Source organism: Bos indicus x Bos taurus, chromosome 1, assembly GCF_003369695.1.
Source record: "Bos indicus x Bos taurus breed Angus x Brahman F1 hybrid chromosome 1, Bos_hybrid_MaternalHap_v2.0, whole genome shotgun sequence".
NCBI classification, from domain to species: Eukaryota; Metazoa; Chordata; class Mammalia; order Artiodactyla; family Bovidae; genus Bos; species Bos indicus x Bos taurus.
The window spans coordinates 151,015,744-151,038,072 of NC_040076.1; the positions used below are offsets into that span (position 1 = coordinate 151,015,744).

The window sequence follows — 22,329 nt, forward strand, 5'->3', positions numbered from 1 at the left end:
AATATGAAAAAGAATATATATGTACAACTGAATCACTTTGCTGTACAACAGAAATTAAGACAGCATTATAAATTAACTCTACTTCAATAAAATTTTTTAAAAAAGAAAGAAATATGGTCAAGATAGTAGGGTATATTAATAAGATTAGAAGACAGATTCTGGAGAAAACACTTATTTTAAGCACAAAGTTGGGCTGTTGGTTATTAGCTGGGATGAGAGAAAAATTTTGTTGGAGATTTAAAAGAAGGGGATATCTTAGATGAAAAAAAGAGAAAGAAAGATCTAGAAAATATAATTAGGTAAGTGAAGTAAAAGTGAAAGTCATTCAGTCATGTCCGACTCTTTGCGACCCCATGGACTATACAGTCCATGGAATTCTCCAGGCCAGAATACTGGAGTGGGTAGCCTTTCCCTTCTCCAGGGGATCTTCCCAACCCAGGGATCAAACCCAGGTCTCTGCTTTGCAGGCGGATTCTTTACCAGCTGAGCCACCAGGGACGCCCACAGTTAGGTAAAGACCTAGTTTGTATACCTCCAAGACCTGCTATCCGCACATACACACAGGAGCTGGACACTTGTCCCCTGGAGATCCCCGGCGGCACCACTGCCGGCTCTCCCACACAGTGTGTCTTGGGTAGGGTTTGACACCGCCTCCCTGCAGTAGGTCTTCAATGACTGGTCTAACCCATGTCCAACCCAACTGAACTCATGAGAGCTCTGGCCCCTTCCACTACTTCAGCCACAGATTCAACACACTGCCGCTCCTGTGTCTGACTTTCCAAAGGGCTGGATAACACAGTTCTGTAGTGTGGGAGAGCAGCTCTCCATGGGGGTGAACTGTGGCCAGTGAAAGGCAGAAGGTGGGAAAAAACCAATAGATAAGCGGCTCTTCTTCCCCCGATTGGCTGGTCTGTGCAGTGTTTCCGGGCTTCCCGGGTGACCTTCTGCAGGACCAGCGTACCAGTGATGCCTTCTCAGAAGCTGTAGTGAGCTTGGTAACACACCGCTCATATTTACTTTCTTCTTTCTTGTATCACTCATTCTTGCTTCCCCGGGACTGTACTCCCACTGGAGTACTGCCACATAAACTGTGCTTCAAGCTCTGCTTCCTAGAGAACCCCAGTAAGACAGGGACCTAGAGATCCTTATCAAGAAAAGTTGGAAATGACCATCAATTTTTTCTTATATTTCCCATATTCGTTGAGTCAGTTCCTGAAGGTGTGTCTACTTCGTCCTTATCAGACTGGCCTTTGGTTGAATGTCCTTTTTGACTCATCTTCCTTGATGTGAAAGACAAGAGGTACTCTCGACTCTTTTGCTACCTAGTCATGGCTCCATGCCAGAAAAGGCAGCAGGTCCATATCCTGAAAACTGCTGGGGGCCTCCTCTGGGTGGTTAGAACAGGCAGACTCCAAGAAAAATCAGGAGATTAGCATGGATAAAGATAAGAAAACAGAGTTCAGTTTAGTTGCTTAGGGGAATTTGGTGTATGTTGAGGCAGTAAATTGAAATATAGCTCTGAACTGCTAAACGATTAAAGTTGCTGAGCCAAGGAACTCTTGGCAAACTGTCCTTTTGTGAACTTAACTACTCTATCACTCCATGCACCTGGACTTATAAAATTACTTCAAGATACCTTTGGCAATACGCTGAGAGTTACTAAGACTCACTGAATATTTACACGAGCTTGTTCTCATGCATTCCTCATGTGTCCCTATGACACACAGAATAAGCAGAAATGCTTCTAATACTCGTTTTGCAGAAGAAGATGCTGTGGCCTAGAGAGGCTTGCCCGAGGTCTCACGGTTGCTATTGTGGATCTCGCATGTGGGAATGAGATCCAGGCCTGTCTGGAGTCCCTGCACTGAACGACCTTATTTTCACCACCTCCTGGGTGGCCAGTGATGCTAGGTCATGCAGGTTTCAAGTGCTATATTATGCTGCTGGAAGGGACAGCCTAGCAGGGAGTGGCTTCTTTACATAGCAGAAGCTTTTGAGATATAAACCCATGATGTCTTAATAAGTTCCAGCACTTCATAGTTGAAGCACAATATTTATAACATGAACACCAGATAACCTAGACAGCCACTATACCAACAAATTTAACAACCCACAAATGTGTTGGAATCAGACAGACATAGAAGTTTGCTTACTTTGTTGCCTTCCGTATAATCTGGGCTGGGCTTCCAATATTCCTTAGAGCTCCCTTTTCCTCATTTGTAAATGGGAATGAAAATACAAACCACAGAGAGTTTGGGGGTTTAATGAGATAATGCATTTACAGTATTTGAAAATGCGTGACCCTCCATAGAGGCACAAGAAATACTGATGTTTCCCTCATATCTCCATGCAGCTAACCATCCTTTCCCATAAACTAAATCCTAAGTACAATCAGAGAAACAGAAATAATTTAACTGCACAAATGAGAAAACTAAGAAAGGCTAGTGACCACTCCAAAGTGGTGCATGTTTTAATAAGAAGCAAAGCTGGATGTTCAGGCTCTGAACCTGGTTTCTTTTGAGACACATCAAGCTACTGTCTGATTCCCCTTGATTTGGGAGCTTATTTTCAAGAGGAGCTGGTATCCTCCACCGTGTTTGCACAGGCTTTATCATTCCAACCTCATTAGTCCTCAGACCACAGCTTGGCCACAAAGGCCTCACACATTCTTGTTTGTTACAGTAATCACTTGAATTATCTTTAAAGTGTACTTTTCTTATTTATTTATACATTCATGACTTCTGTTTTGACTTTCCACTTGGCTTTCTTTCACCCTATTAAGGACAGATTAAATACTTCCAAGATCATTTTCAGCCTGATGTGAATAAATGGAAATGGGCATTTCATGTGAAACAGGAAATTCATGTGGAAGGTTTGGCTGAGGTCACCAGGCACATTACAAAGTATGGGAGGAAAGTGGGGTGCAATTTACATAGACAGTCCTGACCAATGGCAGGACTCTTAAACTTTGGTTCACATACTGGGCCTTATGGAAGGTTTGTGCTTAGAGCCCAGAAGACTTATGGAGGGGACAGTTGGTGTGCCATGAGTCTCTGCCCACAAGTGCATGCACACACACACACACACACACACAGACACACAAAGAGAGGAGATAATGTTCTCTTTAAGTGAAGAGAGAAGCACTCTGAGAAGCAACCTGGAGATGATACGGTCAAGAAGTTCTAAAGAGTGAGACATGATGTAATGTTGCCTTCTATAAAGGAGAGGCACCCACACTGGAACACCGACACTGAAGGGCTGGAACTTCCAGAGTTTCCTGGGGAAACTGACACATAATTGTTTCCCATGGAGTTGATACTGCTGCACATAAGAAAGAGCTGTGTTGGGCTTCTCTGGTCTCCCATCCAAGAAAGCTGCCTGGAGGGGCAAAGAGATAGCAGCAGATAAAGCGGGCTGCTGCTGCTAAGTCACTTCAGTTGTGTCCGACTCTGTGTGACCCCATAGACGGCAGCCCATCAGGCTCCTCTGTCCCTGGGATTCTCTAGGCAAGAACACTGGAGTGGGTTGCCATTTCCTTCTCCAATGCATGAAAGTGAAAAGTGAAAGTGAAGTCACTCAGTCGTGTCCGACTCTTAGTGACCGCATGGACTGCAGCCTACCAGGCTCCTCCATCCATGGGATTTTCCAGGCAAGAGTACTGGAGTGGGTTGCCATTGCCTTCTCCAAGATAAAGCGGGAGGCATCCCTAGATGCCCCGAAGATGAGGAAGGCATAAGGGAACAGCTGGAATTGAGAGATGCTCACTTTCCTCAAGGGACAGATGCCTCTGACAAATGTGCAGAAGGGGAAGTCTTTGAAGCAGTCATGAGTAGGCCCAGTTTACACAAGGGTTGCTGATAAAATGGAGTTCTGAAAAGTACCATCAAGTGAAGAACTTTCCTGATCCTCTTTGGCCCATCTCCCTTGGCCAGCCCATGCTGGAGAGGTTGGACACCATGATCAGTAAGGAGATGGCAAGGCCTGGGAGGAGGGGGCATCACAGGAGGTGGGGGATGAGAGCTAAAATGCCGACCAGCTAAAATGGTCGTGGTGATCGGCCTGCAGCAGGGAAAGCACAGTGAACTTGACTGAGTGTGGAGTCTGAAGAGTTATCCAAGGATGGACATATTCATCACCAAGAAGAGGGCCACTTACTTCTTTAAAGTGGCTGGGGGCAAGGCAAGAGGTGACCCCATGAATGAATCGAATGGGTCGATGGTAGACAGAAGTGCAGTGACTTGAGGACGACGGCCCAGGTGTCACGTTTATTCAAAGTAATGTTAAATATGCGTTCCTCATTTCATTTGAACTAGACGCTTTGTGGTTTATTTTTACAGATGAGAAAATTAAACTTAGGAAAGTTAAGCCACTTGTGCAGGAAAAAGTGGCTATTAAATGGGCACTTATAGTCCACTAACCACTCATCTCCAGAGCTGCCTCTTAACAACCGTGTAGCCTTCCTCTCCCTGGTGGAAATCTAGGCTTACTCTTTACCATAGATAGTTATACAGAATCACAGCCAACCCAGTGGGGACTTTTATAAAAATAGAAAGTTATTTCTCCTTCAAGACCTTTTCTTCCATCTGTTGGAAAAAAATGTCAAAATGTGCTAATTTTTAAGAAAATATTTACCAACTTCGGCGTTGAAGTTTCACATTAACACTCTAAACTCTAAGATACTCCCTCACTACCTGTGGCAGCAGTTGGCAGCCCCACTGCTAGGCAACCCAAATCTGTCAAATAGTTTGTTTTCGGGGAACACATTCTTCAGCCTCTGAAACCACCCAGAGTGTAAACAGGCCTTGTCCTCACACCTTCAGAAGGTGAGGCATTCCCATCACAAAGAGGGCATACTCTCCCAGGAGAGGAAAACTGACAAGAGGCTCATCCTGTGTCTCAATCTACAAGGGACAGAAAACACTTGATAACTGTGAAAGGTTCCATTTGAAACAACAGGCACAAATCTGCATTCTCCCCGCAGCCCCAGAGATGGCAGAGACCCTAGGGACCTGTTGGATACTCACTGCTGTCACCCCGGGGGGAACAGATGTTACGAACAATCCTCTTCTTGACCTTCTTCAGTTCGTCAAAGTTGTGAACTGTCAGCTTCTTATTGGCGGTCCCGGTGATCTGAACGAGCTGCTGGTCATCTACATCCCCGATGCCCACGGAGTAAATGTCGATGCCTTTGTGTCTCAGCTCTTCGGCAGCCTGAGCCACCTCGTCTTGGGACTGGCCATCCGTGAGGACCAGCAGCACCTGGGGGGTACCTGCGTGGATCCGGCTGCCCATGTCCGGCCGGAAGTAGTGCCCCACCTGCCGGAGGGCGGCACCGATGTGGGTGTATCCAAAGATCTGCTTGATGTTTTCAATCTGAAATGAGATCTCCTCCTTGCCGATGAACATTCCCAGGGGGAACTCTGGCTGGTAAGTGTGGCTGAATTGGGCAGCTCCTATACGCACTCTGTTGTTACTGATATCAAAGTCTTGAATGACAGAGGCCAAGAATTCCTTCATCTTCCTAAAGTCATCTGGATGAATGCTATTTGAACCATCCATGAGGAACACGAGATCAACTTTTTCAATTTCACAGTCTACAAAGAACACAACAACAAAATCAGATTGTTATTCTTTCTCTAACTGAGCAGGGTAAGTCAAATGAACAAGACTGGAAGCTGACTGTGGCTCACATCATGGACTCATTATTGCAAAACTAAACTTAAATTGAAGAAAATAGGGAAAACCACTAGACCATTCAGGTATGACCTAAATCAAATCCCTTATGATTAGATTAGATTAGATTAGATCTGATACACAGAGTGCCTAAAGAACTATGGATGGAGGTTTGTAACACTGTATAGGTGGCCATGGTCAAAACCATCCTCAAGAAGAAAAAATGGTTGAAGCAGAAGCTGGAATCAAGATTGCCAGGAGAAATAGCAATAACTTCAGATATGCAGATGACACCACCCTCATAGCAGAAAGCAAAAAGGAACTAAACAGCCTTTTCATGAAAGTGAAAGAGGAGAGTGAAAAAGTTGACTTAAAACTCAACATTCAAAAAACGAAGATCATGGCATCTGCTCCCATCACTTCATGGTAAATAGATGGGGAAACAATGGGAAATGTGACAGACTTTATTTTCTTGGGCTCGAAAATTACTGCAGATGGTAACTGCAGCCATGAAATTAAAAGATGTTTGCTCCTTGGAAGGAAAGTTATGACCAACCTAGACAGCATATTAAAAGGCAGAAACACTACTTGGCCAACAAAGGTCCCTCTAGTCAAGGCTATGGTTTTTCCTGTGGTCATGTATGCATGTGGGAGTTGGACTGTGAAGAAAGCTGAGCACTGAAGAATTGATGCTTTTGAACTGTGGTGCTGGAGAAGACCTTGAGGAGTCCCTTGGACTACAAGGTGGTCAGACCAGTCAATCCTAAATGACATCAGTCCTGAATATTCATTGGAAGGACTGATGTTATGGATGAAACTCCAATATTTTGGCCACCTGATGTGAAGAACTGACTCATTTGGAAAGACCCTGATGTTGGGAAGGATTGAAGGCAGGAGGAGAAGGGGATGGCAGAGGATGAGATAGTTGGATGTCAGCACCAATTTGACCGACATGAGTTTGACTAGACTCTGGGAGTTGGTGATGGACAGGGAAGCCTGGCATGCTGCAGTCCATGGGGTTGCAAAGAGTTGGACACGACTCAGCAGCTGAATTGAACTGATAGGGAAATGCTATTTCTGAAGGTGGTGTTTTAGCTTATGCCACCCTGTGGTCCCATTAATTGGAAAGAAAACAGAGACACACAATCCTGCCATAGGGTCAGTGTGAGGCATAGTCCCACATCCTTTTAGGCTTCTCTTTTCTGTCTGGCTTCACACCATTTTCTTTTCTGAGATGCTAGCGAACTGGGGGTGATGTGACAGAAAATGAGCTCTCACCTGCAATCTAGGCTTGACTTCCAGAAAGCCCAGTGACAGTGGTAGCATAACAAGAAAAATAAATGACACATCCATCTAGGGATGCGAACAAACAGACAGATGGTCTTTATTATTGACTTGGCCTTGCTGGCCAGTTGAGTCAATAAGCACTTTTCTCGTTTCCGGCAAATTGAGTTTTAAGACACAAGACTTCAAGCCTCTATCTAGTCTCTTTGTCTCCTAACCAGCCCGCTTTCTGGTGCATACAGGCAAAAATGTCGGCTTGAGAGAAGTGATTTTGAACAATTCACGATGGTTTAGTGCACTATGCTGCCCTTGTCTTATCACAGCAAATTAACAAAAAGAATGTGAAAGGCCATTGCCAGTGAGTGAGTTATGCTTGGCGCATGCTCATGTGTGTTCTTCAGCCTTCTGGAAAGCATTAAAATTTCCTTGAATTCCCCATAGAGCTCATCACTGACCTAACATTATTAATTCTCATTTTAGCCTCAGAAAAGATGAAAGATATCTTGAGATTTCTGTGACTGAGATAAACAAGGTAGAGATAAACTATCGGGTGAATAGATCCTTCAGGAACTGGTTAGTTCATTAAATGCCTTTGTTTCAGATTCAAATAAAGGAAATGAACTTTCTTTGTGCCCAAGGGAGAACATTCAATATAAAAATTCAGTTTCGACTTCTACAGTGGACTTGAAAAGGTCAGACTGAATTTAAGACATTGGCCAGTAGAAGGTAAGAGACTCATCCCAGCTTTTGTTGAGATCCAGATGGATTTTGTTAGTTTTGTGAACGAAAAAGATAGTAGCTGTAGTCTCAGGAGGCATAGCATATGAAAAACAGGAAAGTTAAATAATTTTTAAAAGGAACTGCACCAAGATATTGAAATCCTAGGTTAATATTAACTCTCTTAACAAAAATACTTGGTATTTTTAGTAAAACACATCCTAATAAAAATACTAAGGAGTTTTAAAAGACCATAGTCTCCCTTTGATAAGAAACCGTAAATTGGCAGCTGAACACATGAATGAATGAATACATACATGGATGTGGCAGTGCAATTTCGAGCTGCCAGAACAGAAACATAGCACCTAGGGCAGAAGTCCTGTATGCTCTCTGCTCTGGAAACATCTGAGGCTAAAACTGGGTGTTTAGCACTGGGCTCCATGTTTCAAATGAGCCTGTGCCGTAACAGAAACCTGCGAAGGCACAGGGAACTTCCGGACTGGAGGAGACAGGACTCCAGCCAGTGGTTCTGAGCACGAGAGGGACTTGATTTCTTGTGTAAACAGAAAGAAGAACTTCCTGTGGGTGAAAGTGGCGTGCAGAAACCCATTTGTGTTCCAATAAATACAGTCTGTTCAAAAAATGGTGAATTTTGTTGGTTATTCATTTTAAATATAGCAGGACCTATTGCGTAGCACATGGTTCCTGCTCCATGTTATGTGCCAGCCTGGGTGGGAGGGGGCTTGGGGGAGAATGGATACATGTGTATGAAGCGCTGAGTCCCTTCACTGTTCACCTGAAACTACCACCACATTGTTCATTGGCTATACCCCGATACAAAATGTTTCTGGTGTCAATAAAAATTAAAAAAAAATTTTTTTAATTAAAAAAGGAAGTATAGCCCCTCTTCATCAACAGAAAAAAAAAAAAAAAGGTGAATTTTCCATCACTGGAAGAATTTATGCAGAGGTGTAGAAGGTTGAAGATTTCACAAGGTGGGAACTTCTATAGAATCTTCAGTGCCCCATTTGGTTTCCCGCTTATTTGGACCTCTTCTGATAATTAAGAAAATGTAATGGATGAATCTTACCTACTTTTGAAGAGTTACATACGCTGGCAGACACATCTGAAAATATCCCCTTCAGACCTCCAAAAGTTTCCACGAAGAAGTACTTGTCACTCGATCCTGCCATGGCCAGCAGCTCCACAGGGTTGGCACCGGCGATGCCCACGGCCAGGACAAGGATGCCCTTGTCTCGCAAGGCCTTGGCTGTAGCATTGAGCTTATCAGCATCGTGGGATTCCCCATCGGTGATCACGATGAGGACCTGTGGGACCCCTTTGTGCAGACGGCTGCCCCGGGCTTCCGTGAACATGTGGTCTGAGAAGCCCAGGGCCTCGGCGGTGTAAGTGTTGCCCCCCAAGGGCTGATCATTCTGGAGCACCGAAATCACCTCCCATTTGGTGTCCAGGTTATCCAGATAAAACAGCACCTCCGGGTCATCCGCGTACTTCAGAGCCCCAAACCGGACGTGATTCTTGCCCACATCAGCTTTTTTCACCAAGTTGATCATAAAGTCCTTCATGATATTGTATTCGTCATGGTCAATGCTGCCAGAGCTGTCGATTACAAACACGACGTCTAAAACTTCAATGCGCTTGCATTCTGAAAGAGGAAGGAAAAGGAAAACTGATGAGATTAGCCTTGCACATTATGGGGGATTCACATCCCCCACCATGTCCCCCTGCATTTTAAATGCCAGGGTGTCCCCTCCATAGGATCAAGCTGTGCATCTGGATGTTTGCTCTCTGGATAACAGACACAGTACACATACTCATTTGTGTCTCTTTTAGGACAAGGCAGATGTGATATGAAGCCTGCTGCAGTGGGTGGGAAGCGGGTGGGGTGACAGTTACAGGACATCAGAGATAAACAGGACAAGTGCTTTTGGACCAAAAAAACCCAATTCATAATTCTGAGGAAATTTTCCTGTGTAAGTGGTACCTTCAACATGTGCTTTCATTTATGCAAATCTGTCTATATTTTTTTTTTTTTAAGCCACAGGGATCATGAGGTTTTATTCTTAAGATAAACCTTGGGGAAATGACCAAATGAAAATAAATTTGGCAACACTATATTTTCTTCATGGCTAACTTTCCAAGGTTGCATTTTCTCCTTTTCTGACTTTCTTAAAACATAATCTGTATTCATGTCTGGGCTTTGTTATAGAAATTGGCCCATTCCACACTTGGCCCAACCAAGTGATCCTAGCATGACCTCTCATTAACTTTTTAAATGTGGGGTCAATGCCATGGAAAAGTAAAGTAATCCATGTGTGTATCACATTGTATTCTCAAGTGCAGAGTTCCAAACTCCAACTCATTCATTCTAGAGAAGTGGAACTGTAGGATGGTGAACGATTTAGCCTTTATGTAGCACCGTCTGTCTACAGGCCTGAGGAAGGTATGTTTCAACTGTTACCTCATCCATTTTGGAGAAATGGAATTGTGAGAAGGTTTCCCTAACCCTTCCCCAAGGCTCACCACATTCCCTTCTTTGGAGCCACTTCCCTACAACATGGTAGGGTTGTTGCAAACCCTAAAGCCAATACACTTACCCACCTAACTGGAGGCCACATGTACAGAGCCATGACCACATCACCCAGAAAGTCTGGTTCCACACAAATAGAAACGCTGTCCCCTGGGCCTTCAGCTGCTCAGGGGAGCCTGCTTGGATTACCTGGGAGGCTGCAGGGTAGGCTGTTCAGTCAAAGCACCCTTCAAAGAGGTCATATTTGTGTTGGTTGGAGTTACCAGGACGCACAATCCAGGTGTACTCCTCTAGCCACAAAACATAGATTGCAGTCACCAATACTTCTAGTGTAGGTTGGCCAGAACTATTATTTGAACAACACGATGACGTCCCTTTTTTCCTTTAAAATTCCGTTAAGATTCATCTCCTTCCTAGAAGTTTTCCAGAATGCCTCTGTTGTCAGGCCCCATGGGTCCCTTATTCCTGCTGAACTGTTATTACTTTCATTCTGCAGCACCCTGGGAACACCGTGATGACTGCCTGTTTATTTCCTCTGAAGCATCCATTGCTCAAGTTCCTATATCTTATCCCTCCTTTATAAGATTTAATAAATATTGACATGTTTTTACAAAGATTATCTCATTTCATATAAGTATTTTAAATGAATACTTATATGAAATGAATGAATATCATTCAGTCATAAAAAGGATGAAATAATGTCATTTCCAGCAACATAAATGGACCTAGAGATTATCCTACTAAATTAAGTCCGACAGAAAGAGACAAATATTATATATCACTTATTTGCAGAATCTTAAAAATCTTAAAAAAAAGATACAGATAGACTTATTTACAAAACAAACTCACAGACATAGAAAATGAACTTATAGTTACTAAAGGGGAAAGTAGGGGGAGGGATAAATTATGAGGCTGGGATTAACATATATATACATAAAATAGACAACCAACAAGGATCTACTATATAGCATAGGGAACTATACTCAATATTTTATAATAACCTATAAGGGAAAAGAATATGAAAAAGAATACACACACACACATACGCACACACACACTGTATGTATGTGTAACTGAATCACTTTGCTGCACACCTGAAACTAACATGACATTGTAAATCAGCTATACTTCAATAATTTTTTTTAAAGCAATAAGTAAATAAATTGCTTCCGTAAGAACTCCTGATTCAGATCCTACTAGGGAACCAGACCTAAAATCCTGTATGGTACTATTTTCCTTAAATGGAGGATTCATCCCCCTAGTGCTTTGTCTACAAATGGGGAAGAACCTAGGTAGATCTGAATTGTTCCTTACTGTCTGATTTTAACAGTTCTGTTGAGGAAACTTGCATTTCTCTATGTGAGCCAAAAGCCACTAGGATAAATAGTTCAATTGAACAAAACTGGTTTATAGTGTTCAAATAGTAGATTGCTTAGTTCAAGAGGCAAGGACCCACATGGATATGTGGTGTTTCAGTGACCCCCCTGGTGAATGTCCCCATGCTTACCTTCATGGGGGCTGCATATTCCAAACACAAGGTCATCCTCAATGTGCTTCAGAATGTCAAAATTCTCAACATAAAAAACCATCTCTGGCCTCCCGCTGATCTCTTCCAGCTGGGTGACGTTGGAGCCAAACACCCCTACAGAGTAGATAATGATGCCTTCTTCCCGAAGTGCCACCGCTGGGTCCTTGACTATGTCCTGAGCCTCACCGTCCGTGATGAGGATGAGGAATTTCCTGACATTGGGCCGGGCTCCCTTGGCAGGGCTGAAGTACTGAGACACAAAGGTCAGGGCGCTACCCATCAAGGTGGTTTCTCCAATGTGAGCCATTCGGTCTATTGCATCTGAAATTTCCTCCTGGGATGTGTATCTGTTGAGCTGAAACTCTTCCTTATTGACGTCGCTGAACTGGACCACACCGATTTGCACTCGATCTGCCCTGATCTGAGATTTGCTCACCAGGTTCTTCATAAATGTTTTCATTTTGATGAAGTTCTCTAGTCCTATACTGCCAGAACTGTCCACCAGGAACATGATGTCGGCCTTCATCTCTTTGCAGGCTGCACGGGAGAAAGGAGATGTATATTCAAGTTGGCTTCATGTGAAAAGATGAAGAGTGAACAGGAAAATCTAAAACACAAACAATTCTATACGAAGTTAAGTGTGTGCTTGCTAAGGGTTGTTAGCAGGTAAATGAAGCGTTGAAGATGATGAAGGGGAACCTATTCTCTTTATTATTTAACGTATAACCCAGGGCTTCTCAACCTCAGCACAACTAACATTGTGGTTGGAAAGTTTGTACTGTGGACGGCAATCCAGGCACTGCAGGATGCTGAAGAATGTTTAGCAGGATCCCTGTACTCTACCTGTTAGATGCCCCCCAATGATGACCCCCAAAAGTAAATGTCTCTAGACATTTCTAACCATCCCCTTAGGGACAAAATCACCCCTGGTTTAAAACTACTGATCTAACTCTAGAAGATTTCATACAAGTTTTATTACAAAGTTATTAAATAAACCCCCAATACTCCTTAAAATCAGAAATCATTTGATCATATTACACATGCAATGGTCTAATCATAGATCTATCCTCATAGGAATTTGTGGGGAGATACTAAATAATACTTCTTAGAAGCCAATTCGGAGAAGGCAATGGCACCCCACTCCAGTACTCTTGCCTGGAAAATCCTACGGATGGAGGAGCCTGGAAGGCTGCAGTCCATGGGGTCGCTAAGAGTCGGACACGACTGAGCGACTTCACTTTCACTTTTCATGCATTGGAGAAGGAAATGGCAACCCACTCCAGTGTTCTCCGGTGCCTGGAGAATCCCAGGAATGGTGGAGCCTGGTGGGCTGCTGTCTATGGGGTTGCACAGAGTCGGACATGACTGATGCGACTTAGCAGCAGCAGCAGCAGCAGCAGCAGAAGCCAATTAACTAGCACTTCCCCCAGTTATGACCACCAAGTCTTTAGACATTGCTAACTATCCCCTGGTGGGGGGAAGTCACCCCTGGTTGAAAATCACTTACCTAGCTCTAGAAGATTTTATACAGGGTTTGTTAAAAAGCAATTTAAATAAACATAAAACACTCTTTTTATGCATCAGGTAATAGAGCAACACTCTAATGGGTCCTCCATTTTGTTCTGGGGAATAAACAGCTCTACAAAGTCAAGAAATTTCAGCTGGGATATTTATGCCCTTTCTCCACACCTGAAATGTCAAATACTGAAGGGTGCAGAAGCCAACTATATAGAATGGAGAAACAACAAGGTCCTACTGCATAGCACAGGGATCTATCCCATAAATGGAAAAGCATATGGAAAAGAATGTTTCTACATGTGGCACTGCAGAGCAGAAGTTAACAGAACATTGTAAATCAACTATACTTCAACAACAGCAACAAAACATTTAAGAAAATACTGCAGGGAGGCAGCTTGGGAGCTGAAGTCCAAAGGTAAGGAGTCCTACCTTCTTCAGCACAGATTTCTTGAACAACCTGGTTTCTTATGTCTTTCAAGGCATCGAAGTCATGCACGTAGTAGACCCGTTTCTCCTCGCCGGCGATTTCGCGCAGCTGAGTCTGGTTAGCCTCCCTGACCCCGATGGCATAGACGTGGATGAGCTCCTCGCTCAGTCTGTTTGCGGGCCCCGAGACGCTGTCCCGGGACGCACCGTTGGTCAGCACGACGAGGTGGCAGGGCACTCTGCCTCCCCGCTGCTGCTTTGCCCTCTGCAGCAGCCCCAGGGTGAAGTTCAAGGCGGCGCCCGTGTTCCTGTTCCCGCCCATCTGCCTGATGTTCTCGATGGCCTTTCTGACGTCGTGCTTGTTCGTGTATTTACTGATCTCAAATTCCAAGTCCCAGCGGTCGGCGTACTGGACAGCCCCAACCCGCACCTTCTGGGGAGCGATGTTGAACATCCCTGCGACCTCTGACAGGAAGGTCTTCATCTCCTGGAAGTCTGTGGCCTGGGTGCTCCCGGAGCCATCGATGAGCAGGTAGATGTCTGCTTCCTCCGTGTCCACACAACCTAAAATGCAACCCAGAACTGAGTGTGGCATCTGGCAAGTGGGACAGAGACCTGGAGGCAGGAGAGAGGAAGGGCCAACACCGGCCTCATCAGACAGAAAACATGGAAACAGCTTCTTGGCATGAAAGACCGGTTCTGCTGCCATGACTCAGGGGAATCTTAGCACCGGGTGGGTCAATTGTGTGCGACTGTTTAAGACGATTTGCATCGAGAACTGGAGTCCATTTGAATATAGAAAAAGATCAGAAAGAAAACTTGAAGATGCTTTCTATAACTCGCTTCTCTTACCAGGGAGCAACTGCTTAGCAAAAGGTCAGCTGGCATTCTGTTAACTGAAGAAGGGATTTAACTGGACACGGTGGACCTAGGAGTCATTTACTCCTCATCCATGGCTGCTCAATTAACACAACAGGGGTATTGTCAGGGGCCTAGTTTACACTGGGCAATGACACTTTTGTGGTCAACATGCTATAAATACATGTTGAAGGATGCAGACATATGTGTACACACACATAATTTATGTAGCATACATGTCTATGTATGAAATATACAAGTACCTTGCTCTCTCTCTCCTTCTAAACTCACAGATACTAGAATAATACTTTCCAGTAAATTCATTACCCTGTCCTCAGTCCAGACCATGCTTCCTGCGTATTCTCTACATTGGAATTTGAGGCCGAGGGAAGGAGAGAAGGGAGAGAAAAGTCCACACACAAAAAGAAACTAAGGAAAGAGCAGAGAAACACGAGAGGCAAAGGCAAGAAATGAAGCAAGGCAGGGGGAGAAATAGCTAAGGAAGGTGTTCCAGGGTGTCAAGAAATGAAGAATATAAGTAAAGCTGCACAAAAGAGGAAATTTAAAAAAAAAAATCCCTTCTTCCCATTCCAGCACCTCAATAGCTTTTATTCTCTCCCAATTTACATTTCCTATTATTGGTTAAATTAAATTAAACTATTGGGTTAAATTAAGAAACCAGGAACTCAACTCTCTCTCCCTGCATCACACCCACCAAGCCCTTGGGCAGACAGAATGCCTGCAAGACAAGGAAAAAAGCAAAAGGATGAGACTGATCCTGCTCTCCGCAACAGGCTTTACCGGCTTTGAGGGTTTCGGTCCTTTCGGAAATGACAGAGACCGTGTGTGTGATCTGATTCCGCAGCTTCTTCAGAAACGTCTGGTTGTGGGCAGCCAGGTCAGAGAAGGACCTCAGCTGGGACACGTACTGCTCAGCGGGGTGAGACGCGATCTTCTCCAGCTGGGTGTCGCTGGCCCCCTCTACACCGATGGTGAAGACGATCACCCCCTGGCGTCGGAGGTTCACGGCGGCCTTGGTCACATTGTCCTGGGACGGGCTGTGGGTCACGAGCACGGCGATCTGTGGCACCCCCTGGTTCTTCCGACTGCCGTGCTGCGCGCTGAAGACTTCCTTCCTGATCTTCCTCAAGGCGGCTCCAGTGTAGGCCTTCCCGGCCTGGGGAGCAAGGCTCTGGATGTCCTGCAGAACCTCCGACTTGTTTACGCCCCTGCTCAGCGTGCTAATCACCTTCGTCTCGTTGCTGTAGGCCACGAGGCCAACCCTCATGCAGTGCTCCTTGATGTCCAGAGCAGATATGCTTTCTTCCAGGAATTCTTTAAGATAGTCAAAGTCCTCCCAGCTGCTGTTGGTGGACATATCCAACAGGAACACAACGTCAGCCACGGAAGGGCCTTGGCAAACTGTGGGCAAGGAACGGACAGGCAGAGTTTTAATTCAGCTTCTCTGCTCAGCATTAAAGACACGTAGACTTATGAGCAATTATAGATAGAATACACATAGAATAACCAAGCAGTTTTGCACTTAAGGAAGGAGGTATCGAAACTGATGATGCAGCTGAGATCAAAGGGTCCTGGGCACAAAAGCTGGATCTTAGCTCACCTCCAGGCTCCAATTCCTACATCTGTAAAATACAGGTAACAAGAATATTGATCTCATAGAGTTGTTGTAGCGATTAAATGAGATCATGTCAAGTTTAGCATGGGGCCTGGCACATAAAAAGTCACTCAGTTAACAGAAGCTGCTGCTATCGTATTAAAACCCACTACTAAAATCAGCAGTTTATAGTCCAAACATTCTTAAGGGATGGAAATGTAATAGCAGTTGATGTTCTAATACTTTATCTGGGGAAAATGCTAGTAATAAGATTCCATATTTTCTTAGATTACTACAAGAAAGCATTCTCTGTTGTCAGTATACATCACTTCACTCTGACAACCAGACATTATTATGTCACTTGTCTGAACTTGTACACTTAAAGCAAAGTTTTTTGTTTTTTTGTTTTTACCAGCTCTCCCCTGTCCCTGTCTTGGGTGGTGTTCATAAACGCTTGGCCATCCTTGCTAATAGAATAGTACAAGGGGACAGACCAAGAGAGCAGGTTGGAGTTGGAGCAGAGCATGGGAAAGCTAATTTAGAACAGAGCTGCAGGAAGGAGCAAGTGCGGGGCTGAACCCACACAGGTGTAGCTCTAACTCCAGACCACAGCCTGGCCCAGGGCCAGGTCATATCGCTTCCAAGAGCGCCTGCAGCTTCCTCTCTGTGGAACAGAGGTTTTGGACTCCCTGAAGTTGTTTCAAGCTGTAACAGTCTGTGGTGACTTTATATGGTTTTAGGAATTAAGGATTTCTTTAGGAGCAAATTGTCCTTTTAAACGAACCGGAAATGAAACTACATAGTAGCTGAACCCCAAGGAGAAAGCTCAGATAGCTGGTGGCAGGGAGGAGGTAGCCTATAAACAACAGGCAATAAGATAAGTGAAACACGGAAAACCAAGGCTTCCCATGTTTATTGGATTAAAAAGGCCACAATCGTGGGGCATGCAGAAATTACCATCTGAAAACGCAGGTCAGCTTTTGGGGAAAGAGATGCTCACAGAGTCTGCATCCTTTCCTCATGCTGATTTTCTGAAAGTATTTTATCATCATCATCCCTACACACGTGCCCTGACCCACCTTCCACAAGGATGTCATTGACTGCCCTGTCCTTGTACTGAGCTGCATCCTTGAGAATCTGCGTCATGTTTTGGGAGAACGAGCTGAGGTCCCTGACAGTCCGGAGGTTGTAGTGGAACTGGCCCGTGGCCATGGCCTTCAGGGTCTTCTCGGACACGCCCTGCATCCCCACGGAGACGATCCTCACCCCATCTTTGCTCAGCGCTTCGGCGGCCTCTTCCACAGCATCTTCAGACTCGCCGGAGGCCAGGACCACCAGGATCGGGGGAAACTGTTTCCTGTCCCTCCCGCTTGAGAAGTAGGCCCTGTGCACCTCCCGGAGAGCCTTCCCAACCTGCAGGGAGCCCCCCAGGAACCCGAAGTTCTTCTTGAGGTGGTTCAGCATGGGGCCCCTGCTCTTGAAGGTGCTGAGCAGGAACTCTCTGTGGAGCCCATCGCTGTACTGGGCCAGGCCCACGTGGTACTTGTCAGCCTCTATGGGGAGGCTGCTGATCATCTTGTTGATGAAGGCCTTCACAAATGGGAAGGACTTAATTCCCAGGTGGTCGGAGCTGTCCACCAGAAACACCACATCAGCATACTCAGGGCCTACAAACCCACAGACAAACACAGTGAAAGTAAACTTCAAACATTTACTACCAAGCTTAATGCCAACCACATGGGGAAAACTGACTTCCCTCTTTTACTTGCCTTTGTAACATCTTTCCAATGCACTGAAAAATAATACATATTCTCTCAATGAAAGTATTTGTTTCTCAGGCTAATTCTTTTATACACCTTCTCATTTGAACTGATCATGAAAGTAAGTACCACTTTTGCAAGGAATTAAATAGAAATAGCTACATATAAAGAAGTAAAATATCATGGGTTTTTACATGGTTAGTGGATAATTTCCCTTTGTATCCTTTTCTTCTTTCAGAATTTGACCTCAGTTTATAGAAACAAGATAAACAGTTTCATTGAGAATGAATCAAATTTGTTGAATGGAGAAATCTGAAAAATAGCCTTTCATTTTGACTTCCTTTTAAACAGTACAAGTAACCTAATTAACTTATAAACATATTAAACTTATAAACATGTTAGTTTTGTATTCGAAGTGTCAAATTGATGAGTTTTACAAAATCCTAAAAATCATAAATATGAGATGTATTAATCTATCTTAAAATTATTTATGATATCTTTTGACGAGTCATGAGTGGGCATTATAATTGGTAAATTTATTCTTACATATGAAAAATGTGACAGAAACCAGTATACCTTAAGCTAGGAAAGAGATTACAGTTTAAGTTTCTATTGATAATGTAATTTTTACATAGGAATGCAATACTTTGCTGAGATTTTAAGGCTTCATTCAATGCCAGATTGAATGTTAGGTATGTGAAATTATATTTGTATGTGATAGAGAAGCATTTGGTTCAAGCACAAAATATAATATGCTGGTGGTTTGTCTGCTGGCTTGAATTCAGAGCTCTCATGACTGTCCTATAAGATCCATGTCTTGTCCAGGGAAGGGAGGGACATACCTGTGTGTGTCTTGATGTTGTATGTTTAAGAAAACACAGTGTAACTGAACAGGCAATGCGAGTCTTAACTTTGTTATCAGCTAATTCTCCCAGCTCTGTCAAGCCATCTGACATACTTGGGCCTCAGTTTCCTCATAATTAAAATGGGTAGATTCGACTAGAAAATATCTAAGGTCTCTCTTTACTCTGATATTCTGATTATTTGAAATAGTTACTATATAAATTCTGATAAAATTAAAGGAACTTCAGTTTTTTCCTGTCAACAACTGCTAGGAAAACAGCCTTAGTACCCCTGCATGTTACTTTATTCTCTTTAGAGTAGTCCAATCAAGGCATAGTGGATTCCAATTGTCCTTTCTTTTCTTCTAAGCAACCTGATTTCAGCCAGTCTGAGACTCTGATGATCCTATATCCAGCAGCATCTCTGGGAAAATACTAAGTGAGGGGAACCAGCGAGAGAAGGCTGGGGCCCCTCCGAGAGCTGTCAGGTGAGGACTGCCCAGGGTGGCTCAACTTGGGACCAAAAGTGAGCTTTCTATTCACAGACAAACCCCCACATCCTGGTGGAGAAAAGAAATGTAGCCACTGGCACAGGACGGGCCCATCACTGTATCTGAACCATGGAGCAACTGGAGAAAAAGCATCGCCTCTCTTTGAAAAGCTTAATATCAGGCCCAGTGAGACATCAAAGGAATATGTTTTCAGGGCAAAGAAGAATTTATCTCTCCAGAAAAGTTGCTTCCAAGGTCAGAGTCCTTGAAAAAAAAAAAAAACAAAACTGTAAAACCAATCTAGGTGGCCCTGGACATGAAGTGACTGGTTATTTAGGAGACGGTAAGGGCCGTGAAGGCTTGACCAGTATTTTGACTTCAAGTCCATTTGGACATAGACTGCTGACAGACAGTGGACAGCTCTGGAGTTCCCTCTTCAGAGTAAAAAGCACCTGCTTTACAATAAGCAGACACACAGTTTCAACTGGAGCCAAATCTGGATGTTTGACCAAGACAGATATTTTGGAACAAACAAACTAGGAACAGACATTTCAAATTTTCCAGGCCCAAACTTAATGTGAAAAGAGAAGGTTGCATGAAAACGCAACCTCCCAGAAGACCTAGAAGAAGTTGAAACTGGAGGACAAGAAAACAGCTCTCATATCTTTCTATCATGAAAAGGGAATAAACCCCAGAAACAAATGGTTTTCAAAGGAACATGGGGTGACATCAAAGAAATTGAGCTTTCACTCCCCACCCCACCCCCATCATCACAGTCAAAACAAAACAAAACAAAACTCTTAAATTTTAAGCAAGTCAGACTCATATATTATCTATTTTCCATAATGAGAATTAAGGAAATGAATTCCTTTCATTATTTTCCTTACCAGAATGTTGGTTGACAGAAACATGGGAACAAATTATTATAAGGAACAAAATGAGCAGCATTTTCATCTTTTAACCTGAAAAACTGCCAGCTGGAAATCTGAAAAGGCAAAAACATAAACATGTAAAATTGTTGTGGATATTACTTAGAAATCAAGACTCATACACATATGAGCACACAAAATTACATAAGAAATTCAGTGCAACAGAAGACGAGGAATTTCTGAGGTTCCTTGACTATTTGATCTGTGCTTTGTGGAAAAATGAACCACCAACATTTACAACATTTACAGAATCATAAAACAGTTTCTTCTGGCCCCCAGACCCTGTAGAAACATGTGATTTTGGATAGTCAATGGAAGTAGCCAGATGCATTCTAGTTCCATCAATATTATGTGCTCCTTGTAATTATTTTCCCCCGTCTCATCCTCTGTCCACTCATTACACAGACAATTTAGAGTTCACAGTTAGGACACAGTCTAAGACCTGACTTGCAATTTTTCCACCATGAACAGGTAGTTATGTTTCATATTTGAGAAGTATTTATAGATGTGGTCAAAATTCTATTTACTCCGTTTCCTACATAATTAGCAAGTAACCATTTCCCTTTATTCTTACATTTGAGAGAAGACATAAAGCAATAAGTAGTGATCCTCCATATTCCATACGATGTCTTGCTCCTCAGAATGACACAGTTTGCACCTTTTTGCTTCCAACTACTTATAACCATATGAATCAAGGGCTTTCTGATTCTAATTTGGCCTAAAACATTTTGAACTGTGGTGTTGGAGAAGACTCTTGAGAGTCCCTTGGACTGCAAGGAGATACAACCAGTCCATTCTGAAGGAGATCAGCCCTGGGATTTCTTTGGAAGGAATGATGCTAAAGCTGAAACTCCAGTACTTTGGCCACCTCATGCGAAGAGTTGACTCATTGGAAAAGACTCTGATGCTGGGAGGGATTGGGGGCAGGAGGAGAAGGGGACGACAGAGGATGAGATGGCTGGATGGCATCACTGACTCCACGGACGTGAGTCTGAATGAACTCCAGGAGTTGGTGATGGACAGGGAGGCCTGGCATGCTGCGATTCATGGGGTTGCAAAGAGTCAGACACGACTGAGCGACTGAACTGAACTAAACTGAAAACATTTTCAGCCACCTTGAGTTTTCATTTCATGGGATAAATTAGGATATTGAAGATATTGACAATAAATCTGATAATTAAGCAGGTTGGGCTCATTCATTCACTCATTCATCTTCTCTTTCCTGCTTAATTCTTACCCAAACATGTGTTTGATACATGTGGCTATCTCATTCCTTTGTCAGGCAGTCTCCTGTTGTGTAATATTTCACCCTTTCAGAAAATGGAACTTTGCCACAAAAAATTCCATCACCATTTCCTCACCTACTCCATCGTCCCTCTGACATTCTGGAATTTGGGATGCTGTTCTTTCCTTCATAGGAACTTTGGATGATATAAACTTTTCAGGCTGTGAGTCAGTTTATCCATTCTGTTTCAGAGGAAATCAGAAATCTGGAAGGGGCCCTTAAGAGGTTATATTCAGTCCATCCTCTCATTAAGAGAAAGTTTAGCCCAAACGTGGATTGCCCAAAGTGAAAATTAAGTCATACTCTCTGTACAAATTCTCTGGTCAGCCTTGACCATGTGCCACGCCCTGTCCCGGCAGCTTTACACGTGTTCTCCTGTTTGATATTGATAGCAAACCTATAAGCAGGTCATCTTATTGTCCCTATTATGCAGATAAGGAATCAAATTCATAAAGGGGAATGTGATTCAAGATACATGGATAAAATGGGCCTTAGTTAAGACTAAAACCCAAATCACTCTGATTCAAAATGTGGACTGTAGCACTCAGTTCCTCTGCATCCCAAACTAATATTATTTTTCTAAAATGTATTTTATTGAAGGATAGCTGATTTACAATATTGTGTCAATTTCTGCTATACAGCAAAATGATTCAGTTATATATATATATATATATATTCTTATCCTTTTTCCATTATAGTTTATTGAACAATAATGCTGTACAGTAGGGCCCTGTTGCTTATTCATTCTATATAAAATATCAAAAAATATTATTAGCACAAAAAGTGTCTCCAAGTTTTTGGTTCTATGTCTTCTTTTTCCTAAGTATTAAGGTTTTTCCAGTGGTCATGTAT

General features: G+C 43.4%; 1 protein-coding gene across 3 annotated transcripts in view; it reads right to left on the reverse strand.

Annotated features, from left to right (window-relative positions):
- The window catches only part of COL6A6 (collagen type VI alpha 6 chain), a 177,092-nt gene that overhangs the window by 95,785 nt on the left and 58,978 nt on the right, over window positions 1-22,329 (reverse strand). For all 3 annotated transcript variants that reach the window (XM_027549059.1, XM_027549043.1, XM_027549052.1), the window contains exons 2-8: window positions 20,151-20,248; window positions 17,250-17,837; window positions 15,357-15,977; window positions 13,701-14,261; window positions 11,733-12,290; window positions 8,765-9,340; window positions 5,025-5,594 (exon numbers count right to left, since the gene is read on the reverse strand). In XM_027549059.1, the coding sequence (XP_027404860.1) occupies window positions 5,025-5,594; window positions 8,765-9,340; window positions 11,733-12,290; window positions 13,701-14,261; window positions 15,357-15,977; window positions 17,250-17,837; window positions 20,151-20,217 (3,541 nt within the window). In that variant the 5' untranslated portion in view covers window positions 20,218-20,248. The remainder of the gene's footprint in view (window positions 1-5,024; window positions 5,595-8,764; window positions 9,341-11,732; window positions 12,291-13,700; window positions 14,262-15,356; window positions 15,978-17,249; window positions 17,838-20,150; window positions 20,249-22,329) is intronic.